At 33.0% G+C, this 11,330-nt stretch overlaps 1 protein-coding gene and 1 long non-coding RNA gene across 2 annotated transcripts; one reads left to right on the top strand and one right to left on the bottom strand.

Annotated features, from left to right (window-relative positions):
* Positions 1-544: 544 nt before the first annotated feature.
* Positions 545-1,405, top strand: LOC130647501 (ankyrin repeat domain-containing protein 27-like). The gene has a single exon (XM_057453415.1). The coding sequence runs from the start codon at positions 545-547 to the stop codon at positions 1,403-1,405; it is 861 nt and encodes a 286-aa protein (XP_057309398.1).
* A 7,369-nt stretch (positions 1,406-8,774) lies between these two features.
* LOC130636477 (uncharacterized) lies at positions 8,775-10,022 on the bottom strand. Its single transcript, XR_008982268.1, has 3 exons — positions 9,815-10,022; positions 9,681-9,729; positions 8,775-9,474 (listed from the first exon to the last, which is right to left on the bottom strand). It is a non-coding gene; the product is annotated as an uncharacterized LOC130636477 (long non-coding RNA).
* Between the last annotated feature and the right edge of the window lie 1,308 nt (positions 10,023-11,330).

An 11,330-nucleotide genomic window follows, 5' to 3' on the forward strand; every position in this document is an offset into this window, starting at 1 on the left:
GAATAGCTCAGCAATATCAAGTAGCTAACACGTAAAATGTTGTGTTTATCAATAGATTATGTGCAAAACAAATTGAATAGTCGGATATGTCGGCATGTAGTGCATGTACTGTATATAAGTTTCTTTTTACTTTATTATTAACATTACTTATCTGTAATTACAAATTACCAAAAAAGGAATTTTATAATGGACACGATCTGCACTCTGGATTAAGTTTTTTTAAAAGTAAAAACAGGAAATGAAAGATAAAAATAGCCAAAAAAAAGTAAAAGCAGGGGAGACGACTGTGAACTTTAATTAACAGATTATATTTTTATTGATTAAGGCTGACCAATCAGAAACTAGCATAGTCATATGACAGCCACCCTTTGCACACATAGCTTCAAACCTTACTAGTAAATATTGTCCACAAATTAAGTAACGAATAAAAACCCCTTTGCTTTTTAACAAATTGGGTTTTTAATGAGTAAAGTTATGGAATATAAGAGAAAGCGATTCAGGCTATCGCAAAAAGTGTTGTTGCATGTTGGAGCAGAGTGCAAAGATGTTTAAGTTGCATGAAGCAGTTTTAGAAGGCGATCTCAAAACCATAAAATATTTGATGAGCACTGTGTGTAAGATTGATGAAAAAGACCTAAGTGGGAACACACCAATTCACTATGCATGTTACAAAGGTTACCGACAAATTGTGAAATATCTTATTCAACATGGTGCTTGCTTGAATTTTCAAAATAAACAGAAGAAAAACTTGCTCATGATAACTTTGTGTGGAGAGACTTGCAAAAGACGAGCTTGCAAAAAAGGCAAAGATGAAGTGTATTCAATAATCAAATTACTTTTGAAGGAAAAGTGCAGAAATATCAATTTAACTGATCACAAGGGAAATACAGCACTACATGTCGCCGTGGAGAGGGCGACAGTATGTGCAGTAAAAAGAAAATGTATATCATTGCTGATACAACATGGTGCAAATGCTGAAATTGTAAACCACAACCAACAAACAGCTTACGACATCGCTAAACAAAACCAAGTTATTCAAATACAAGAAATCTTTTGGTGTGAGCTGCCATGTAGTGTGAAGTACACAAACAGTAAAATAAAAAACGGAGACTACCCGCAAACTCACAAAGACTTGAATATAATTAACGAGGAAGTGACAGAAATGCGTGCGTCAACCATAGAGCAACCGATTGAAAGTAACATGCGTCCACCAATTGATAATTATGGCTACGTAAATAATGAATGTGGCTGGAATGGCAAGGACTTTGTCGATAGTCCGTGTTTTCAGCAATATTTCATTTGTGGAAATTGTCGGTCCATAATCAATTGTCATCCAAATTACCAATGTTTTGATCGCTTCACCAATCAAAACCGATTTTTTCGAAGAGTGCCAGAACAAAATTAACAGTGAGCTATGGCGATACATACAGCGTTACAGATGTCTAACGGGAGGTTCTGAGTTGTCATAACATAAAGTAATTGTAATTGCGTATACCCAGCAATACAGTGTAAATAGTTCTTACTAAGTATAAAAAATATATATATATAGTGAATAGTTCACTGCGCATTCCAAAGATTTGTTTTAATTATCTTTACATAAGCTACGTCAGTTTAGTGAACACAAATTGATCAATAGTTTAGTGACTGATTATTCTTTCAAATTCAGAAAGATTTTTTGAAAATTTTCAGTGTTTTCTTTAGTGTGACCAGAGAACGATCCCACTATCTTCCATTTTGTACTTATGCTGTACATTGTTGTATATATTGTTGTATATATTATTGTGTATATTGTTGTAAAATTGTTGTACATATCGTCTACATCGAAACATCAGTCAAAATATCGTTAAAAGCTTATAAACATTGCCCTGGTGTATCTTTCCACAGGTCTTATAGCTAGTTGTATATATCTTCTGACACATTATTTCACTTTTTTTGCCTCTGCTTGGAAGTGAATATAGTACTCAGTACATTTTTCTTTGTTGTATTTATATATTTTTCTACTCTGTCAAAGGCTCTTTATCAATGGCGTTCTGGTGAAAACGCATGTCAAATTTTGTATCTATCGAAGAACAATTAATATAGTTTTCATGTAAATAATTTTTTTTGATATAAAAGGTTCCTTAATATCGGATTGTTATGGAAAAATCATTTATATACGTATTATGTATATTATACATTTTTATGTTCAATTTTATTTATATTACATTTTTTTATATTTAATAAAACGTAGTATAATTAGTAAGAAAAAGAAAATAAAATAAAAAAACGAAAAAAATGTTCCTTCTTCAATTTGATGTCTGCTGTACTGGTTTATTTTTCCCTACTTTATTCTTTCGTTTCCCCTTATGTCGTTTCTTCTAAAAACCATTACCTACATAAAACGCTTTATAAATTTAAAATCTCCATGGTAATGTAACGCTTGCACGGATTTCCTGATTACTTTTGGAATAGAATGCAAGCTATATAAAATCTCAATCCTAACATTTTATATTTGCAGATGCACAAAGTAACACAATGATCGACCTTCGATGTCACGAATATTACATTTGTTTTATATTTTTTTATAAACATAATACTTAAAAGTAATAAATAATAAAGTTTACAGATAAGGAATTGCACAAATATTATGTCGAAGAATATTTTTTTTCATCCTTCACTATTCATGTTAAAAAATAGCACAATCTCTTGAAACCTTTCCTTTAAAAAGAGTGAAAAATCCATGAACGGAGCACCAATTTGTCTAATGTGGAGAAAGTTTGCGTGTTTGAAACAAAACCAGATAGGCTCGAACATTTGACAGGCTTGTCCATCAAACTTGGCGGACTTATAGTACGCCATGAAAGAAACAAAATGGCAGCAATAAATTTTTGCCCACGTCAGTAATTTTTTAAAACGACATCGGAAGTTTGAAAGTTGTCTAATATACCACTATCTGCTTAAAATTCAATTACTTACGTTCTAGAGCAATTTTATACATTCAATATCAATTTTTGACAAATATTGAACATATTTTCCTGTTTTAACATTGACCGAAAATCCCAAAAGTTGACCGAAAATCCCTATTTCCTGATTTGCAGGTGAAATTTGATAAAACCGTGTGATCGGATTTTTTATGCAACCAAAATTCTCAGAAACATTGTCTCAGTTGTTTTGTAAATTTCAAGTCCTAAGAATAATCCTAAGAAAAGTTATTATAATTCCCGATATAAGGATTTAATATAGATTTTTAGGAGTAGTTTCGAGTAATAGCCAATATTTAAAGCTTTAAGAGGTGTGGGACCTAAATATTTTGCACACAGGTGCCTAATTAATGAATGTGAAAACTCAGAATGTATCACTAGAAATTAAAAAAAGGTTGCGAAGCATTACGCAAGTTGCAAGCAAAATTGAAACTAGCCAATAGTTGACCCTAGTGCTTTTCTTTCTCTTTGATATAATACAGCGAGGTGCTAACATCTTACTGCAGCTGATATCTGGGAAATACACACAAACGCCTGGGGACGAGGTTGTAAAATAAACTCACCGCGGAACAACAACAACTCGTTGTTCAAAAGTATTGATTTTTTGGCAAAAATACAATATATATATATATGCGGAATATTTCTTTTTAGAAGGTACGAGAAATTTAGATCGCGCGAAACTAAACAAAAACGATAACTAAGAAGTTTTGTAAAACCTCTTTTCCACAGAATTATAAAGTTAGAAATTGATAATAATCACAGTATTGTCAGTGGTGGCCAACGTAAATCCAACATTGATGAAGCTTCTAGCGCCGAAAATTCATGCAAGGTTATACTTTTATAAAGTTAAAACACTTATTTTGAAAGAAATGCAATACATCGAGTTGTACATTCCGTAGTGTTCGAAAATGTCACAAATTAAGGGGATGCGCGTCCTAAGGTACACTCTTTCAACCGGAAAATAATACTCGGAACGCAGATAATAATAGAGACTTTCGGAGATAAGAAGGCCAACGAGGCAGCTTGTGGGTTTTTTTTGACGTAAAAATAATGGCACTAGTTATGAAAACCTTAAAAAATTTCTTGAAGCCAATGAATCTGCGGCAATGAATTTCGAAGACTCGCGGGAAACAATAAACAAAAATAAACAATCTTCAGAAACGAAAACAATTTATTAACTTTATCAAGATTCATAAAACAGCTTCAGATTTTTGACAGAAATACAGTAACAACGCGGGATGAGGTTTCGCTTTCTTCTTTTTATCTCACTTATTGAAAGATAACATCTCTCGCTCTCATTGTACGTAATCTAAAAAGAAACAGAAAACATTTTTATATAGTATATTATATTATATATATAGTAAAGTCTCTAAATACATTAAAAACCAGTGTCTTTGAAGGACGATATTTAGAGCTAAATTTCTACAAATATATATCATTTTTTGTGACAGAGTGCTCAAAAAGTGTTTACTAAATACAATATGCTTGATATATGCTTAATTAATAAAGTCATGCAACTCTGTTTACTTTGCGGGTTGTGTTCTTTTGGGGATTGGTAGTTCAGTCGGTAGAACGTTCACTTCATATTCATATCGGTTCAATCCCACATAAGAGATGTTCCATATTGAACAGAAATTTAAAGCGTTTTTGTAAGCTTTTTCTCACTCTAGAACCGTCATGTTGTCCTCCTTGGAACAAAATTGACAGGGAAAATTTATTGGAATTAATGAGGCTAACCAAATAAAATATAGATCACTACTTTTTGTGGTCAAGACAACAAAATAGAAGGCACTGTTTTCCATTTGGAATTGTACGAATTGTATTTAGCAAATTGCTCAAGATTGCCCTCATACTTATGGCTTTTTTGGCCAGTTGACACGTATACTAATCTACCATACTGAACACAAAAGTTACGAAAAACACAAAATTTGATTAAGGTGCATTATGTAAGCTCATAGAACACAATGCAAAAAAATAGGGCCGTAAAGAAAATAATGAAGCCCTAAACATTTTTTTCAACTTTTTTAAATATTTTATGTATGTCCAAACATAATCTCCCAAAACAATTATTACATTAACGGCCACCATTATTGAACACAATTCCAATTGGTCATTTGTGACTTCACACGTCGTACATAAGCTCACTTCTTGAAAAATTTATTGCTATGTTCGAGTGTTGAAGAATTTAAAAACATGCTAAAGTAGGTAAACAAAGTAGAATTTCCAGGTAAAGGCACCATTTGATAAAGTAGTTCAGATTTAGAACATATATCAGTAAAAAGACCCTAGTAGCAACAGTACAAAAGTTTTTAACAACAAATGAGCAAATACCTTAAATTAAAGAATAAAGAGGTATTTAGTTTTGGATTGGTGACTTGAATGTATTTTCACGATGCAACAAAAAAAAAGAAGCAACTTGAGTTTCAGAAAATATTTAAAAAGAAAGAGTTTTGTTAGTCATTATGAATTGAATTTTCTTCTACTGACTGTAGCTAGAGGTAGCTATCTATCTAGCTATTTAGTTAGCTAGCTACATCAAACCAAGGAAAAAACGTGAATATAACTTTCAAATCATCCATACCTTTGCAACTCACTTTTCTTCTACTGTATGAAAAGGATACCACAAACATGCCAATTCAAGCTGATAATTTGGTACTTTAAAATCTTTTTTTAATGAAGCCATAAATATAATACATTTTTGCGCATTATAAAAGTTCAAATTATTATAATGTGGCTTCAAAAGGTATATACAAGCTTTCCAAGTTCAAATATTAGGAGAAATAGCATGCCAGCTAAGCCAATTTTTATCAGGACTTGGCATAAACTATGTATTTGTATTAGGTCTGTAAAATACACGATATTTCAAATTAGCCGATAGCCGTTTTCTGATTGCTTGAGTGTAATTCCCAGTCTTTCGCTTCCGGCAAATGGAAAATCGGGAAATAACGGGAGGGGGAAGAAAGACGGGGTGTAGGGGGGTACAAAGCCTATTTATTGGCATTTTAGCTAATATTTATACAAAAAATAACCTACCTTTTCGTGAAAAAATATCAGTCATATCTCCTTAAGCTGAATTTATATGATTTTTTTTTCTATCGAAATTTTGAGAATCTCAATAATTCTCTTGGTATACTTCGCGTAGCAAACGTGCTCCAAAATTTCGCTTCGCAATAACGATGCAGCATAGCGAAAAAAAATTAGAGGAGGGCAGATGACTGAATAAGGTTAAAAGTCACACGAGAGAAATGCTCATACCAGTGAAATGTAGAAAATGTAATGTGTAGACAGAAAGACAATTACGACTCTTTGCCTGTGCTAACCGCGAAGAAAGTATATGCGTAAATGCTTGTGAATGGAATAATTACTTGGGTCAGAACATGTAGGAGATTTTTTGTCAACAACCACCCTTTTAGCCTGTGGAAACCTCCACAGTAATTGACTACATGGTAACAAAACAGCAAGGTGTAATGATTTGAGTTTTTAAAAAAAATAGATTTGGATAAAACTTAAAAAAAAATTTAAATTGAATTACCCCATTTCATAGTTGAAACGCTGTTTAAGAAATGTGTAGGATTACGTGTTTCAAATAGAGAGGTTGAGGGTTAAAGAGTATCTTTGAAAACGCAATCTGTTTGTCTTTTAAGACGGATATGCATAATATTTAAGACAAAAATGACATGGCATTGAAGCCCTATTCGGTCCCTATCCGAAGCTAACCCTTGAAATTTACGCGCAAGTTCTTTATAAGCTTTTTACACTATCTAATTAGAATATACAATAAAATCGCACTTGTTACTCAAAACGCAAATATATCACCATTCAAAATGCGAGAAGAAATCAATCATACGACAAGTAAATGATATTGTATGTAGCTCAGGTTTCATCTGCAATATACTCTCTAAATAATAATAATAATAATAGCTGTTTTACACAGCTGATGGAAGAAGCAGTTTAGAAGAAACCCATCACACTTCAAGGCAACAAGCGTTTCAGGAAGTTTATACGAAATTGCTGTTCAATGTCAATATCAATTTATAAGAAAGGAGTATGTTGTAGAGCAAATATTCCAGGATACTATATTTTTGAATATTTGCTTCACAGCTTTAGAACTTGCATAAAGGTGTAAAACACTCCGTACTAAATTCACATGTCCAATACCAAACTCTTCATTGATATTTATTTTACTCTAATTTAAGTTTGACAGGTCTATTTCGAGAACTGTATCCCGTACGTAGTCATGTGTTAAAACAACAACAATTAATTTCGTTAATATTTATAATTAGGATCTATAGAATCTCTGGTAGACTGCAAATGCTCATCAACTGCTGTATTATGGACAAAAACTTTCACGCAAAAATACTAGAAAAGTCATTTTCACTTGTTAAAGATGATGTACGGCAATTTGGTCACCCGTCGTTATCTACAATCATTTTCCGGCGAAATGGAAAAGCCATGTTCTATATAATCTTATAGTTAAACGGAATTGTGTCAGATTCTAACGCTAACGCTGGAGTACTATGTCGCATCGTAGTGACTATGATGTGGGAAATAAACCGAAACGTAGCTTCATTTTTTACTTTTACCTTTTTAATTAAACTAACGCTTATTTCTTTCTGCAAAATTGATTTTCAGCACAAGCTTTACCACATTGCAAAATTACTACAATTTAACTAGAAGTGAGTTGAAATCTCTTTTAGAGCTAGCTACCAAGTAGTCATATGACCTTATATTAAAGCGCAAATGTGTCCCTTAAGAATGGAAATTTTTGCCTCCCTAAGCACTGAAACGGGAGTAGTCGTATGTTCGAATCTCATTTTGGTAATATTTTTCTTTTTTTTTTTCTTCGCTGTTATAAATTTTATTTTTTAAAATGAGTGTTCAAAAGCTTTATTTAACTAACTGGCAAGGTGAAAGTGTTTCCATCAAAGTTTACAAAAGTGAATGTAGGTAGAATTAAGGTCTCCTCAAATGCCTGGAAAGTAGTTTGCGAAAAGTAAAATTTCCACAACGTTATGTAAGAGAGAAACGAAGACGCTCCACCTTACAAAATTTGGTAAAATGTAAGCGAAAGGCAAATTATATTGTAAATCATGATGAAAACGGAATTCTTTTCGCCACGTTAATGACACGGCAACAAAGTATGATTTCGGAAACACCTGTCTGTAAGTTTACCCTAGACTAACCCATTGAAAATTGAAATTTCGATAAATTTTCCGTTCAAGAATATCTCACAAATCAACTTTGAAAAATAACTACATAGTGCGTAACAAATATTATTGCCTATCTAAGTAGCAAACTATGCCGTACCTCACATTGTAACAGAAATCACAATCCGATAGACAACTTTTGATAAACTTTATTCGCGAGGTTGTTTACGTATATCATACGTCTTGTTCACTTTTTATGACAAAATTTACCAACAAAAGTGCGTTGACGATATTTTTGTGTTATTTTCATCCCTAGACTACTTGCCAAAATTTCAGAATTACTAGAATAAATGCCACCCAAACATTTCTTTTACATCAGAGACGGATAAAAGCAATAAACTATCTTCCCTCGACATATGAATTACTCGCGATGTTTGTTCATAATGCACGATAGTCCCATCAGATCAGCTCCTTTGTATTTATATAATTAGGTATTTAATCTGTGACTATGCTTACTGTTAAACCTTGTATATATTTAGATCAAATTTTTACGTTTTTGATTGCTTGAAAATGGGTGTGTGAACACTCGAAACGTCGTAAATAATGTAGTTTTTTGTTGTCAATATACTACTATTATAATATTAACGATGCTCAAGTGTGAAGCGTTCTAACATGTAGGAGCTTTTAGATCCCCGCAAGGTTTATAATATTTAAGGTTTCCCATTAATAGATCTACCAGTGGACCAAAATTCCTTACAGTACCCTACACGAGCAGAAATACTTTAACAACTGAAATTGGAGTCAAATGGCTGGAAATTGGAACCCAACCAGTTATTTTGCTCGAATGTTTTAATGCAAAAAATCCTCTTCATTTCGGTGCCTTTAGTAAGGTTGAAAATATTAAAAGTTTTAATAAAGGAGTTCTACCAGTGTGCCAATATGTTCGAGAGAAGCTGAATTGTTTCATAAATTATAATTAATGCACGTGGAATATTATTTGTAAGGATTAGATTGCCTGTAAAAATTAGATTGCGCGAAACTGCAAATGGAGTTGTTCTCTTTTTTAAGACAACATGCATAATTGCTGTGGAATTGTAATGCTCGCTTTGCATTAATCAAAGAGTGATTAAGCATTTCACAGTCACACAAAACAGTACATGGTAATTTTATTCTATTTCACCAGTAAGAAGTGCGCGAAAATCTGTCCCAAACGTTCGGTTTGCGAAAATAAATGCGCGGGAAAAAGATGTGCACAATTAAAACACACGCAAAATTCTCATGCATATATTTTTATAATTATAAACATAAAGAACCACGTCGTGTGTATATTGCAGCATTGCAGTTTAGAGTTTGGCGAACGTATTATCCTAGATAAAGGTAAAAAAAATCACATACAGCAATCCAGAATCCTATAACCTCTTGGTTACTTGGCTTCCCGAATTCCAGCGTCTCCTATCCCCCTCAATTCTCCTCATTTCTTCATAAAATGCTAGCAAACAAAACTAAAAAGATGACATAACAAGTTATAAATTATAAAGAACGAAGACTCTCGGAATTGTATAATTCCACTAACCGTGGTTTATTCCAACGATATCTTTTATTTCTTTGGTTAAGTTTTCATCCTATAAAAAATAACAAACAGATTCAGCGTTCATTAAACAAGGTATATAAAAAGATAGAAAAAAAGTCAATAAATATGCAACTTACCAAAGGTTGCCACAAATTTCTAACCCATCACTGTGAGTTGCTTGTTTTTTTCTTCAATAACTCTTCTCCTTGGCACAACGTGGCTTATCTCGACAAGGCCTGGAATTAAATTGTTCTAGTTACTTTATTTCACGAATACTACACATGATTTCCATCAGCTTAAATAATATAAGCTGTTATCAACTGGTTCCTAAACTTATTTTTTTCTTAAAATGTCGTGGGATATCAGTAACCGTGTAATGAATTCACTACATGAACAAGATACAATGTCATTATCAATTCCTTACTGGGTAGTTATAATAAAAGTGAAAAGTCATTAAACTAACAACTTACGCTTGGGAAATATGTTTTTATATTATTAAGAAATATAAATTTCATAATTGAGGAAAGCAGAGAAGTAGGTATTGTAATAATGTATGAAAAGGACGCTAGAATATAATTCATCTCTCATCAAAACCTCTCCAAGTTTATTCATTTAAAAAGTTGTCATGGCACTTTGTTAAAAAATAATGGTGAAATTCTACAGACATATCAAGCGTGTGGAGAGACATATCTAAAATTAAGTACTTGCCGGGACACCCAGCGTTGAATCGCCGTGTTAAGCAACAAGTAACTGTGGCCCGGTGTTAAACGGTTGAACGCGTTTAATAAGAGCCGTGAAGTGTGCCACGCATTCAGGTAGAACGCTTTAGTACAGGTATATAGTATGTCGTAAATAGAAGAAATGGCACGTAAATAGATGAAAAGACACTTTTCCACAACTGAAATAAAAACACAGTTTACAACCGTTGCTACCACATCATAGCATCATAGCAAAAACAGTCGATCAACCTTTATTAATTTTTCGGAGAATGTTTCCGGAGAAAGGTCCAAAATAAAAGGTACTCCAAGCTGCGCGCTGAGTACAGGTAAGCAGTATCGCGATCCATATAGGTGTAATACCCTTTTCCGAAAAAAAAACTTTATCGCAACTTCGGTTAAACAGCCACTCTGTTGTTAACACTGAACTAAGCGCTTACCATACCGTGTTGCATATCCATATACGAGTCGTACCCTTTTCAAAAAAAAATTATTACAGCTTCTGTCTATACAAAAACCAGGAAGCAATCTGTTGCTAACCGGGGCTGAGCGTTTAAAACAGGCAAATGGCGTTGGGCATGTGTATAGGCGTAATACCTATTTTCCAAAAAACTTTGCCGCAACTTCGGTTCGAATTAAAATACGGAAAACAACCCGTCGTTACCCGTCCAGCTAAAAAACCAGCAATTTTATTTCGCGGAATAAGTTTTTATAAGTTCATACATAAGACATAACTTCAAGGTGTAGCTACCTAACTGCATTTAACATTAGAATTACATATTGTTCAAAAAGTTTGTTTTTGCTAGCAAAACTGCATTTGGCTATTTTCACCTTTCAGCCAGACGTAACTAAAGTGCTTGCTAGAGAGCCACAACCACAACATAAAAATGAATAATAACATACCAAACTTTGACAGAATAAGAATAAATAACGCTAG

The sequence above is a fragment of the Hydractinia symbiolongicarpus genome, chromosome 1 (assembly GCF_029227915.1).
Source record: "Hydractinia symbiolongicarpus strain clone_291-10 chromosome 1, HSymV2.1, whole genome shotgun sequence".
Taxonomy (NCBI): domain Eukaryota; kingdom Metazoa; phylum Cnidaria; class Hydrozoa; order Anthoathecata; family Hydractiniidae; genus Hydractinia; species Hydractinia symbiolongicarpus.

What these genes read in the sequence shown, in the direction of transcription:
- LOC130647501 (XM_057453415.1), top strand. Translation starts at nt 545, where the DNA reads ATGTTTAAGTTGCATGAAGCAGTTTTAGAAGGCGATCTCAAAACCATA.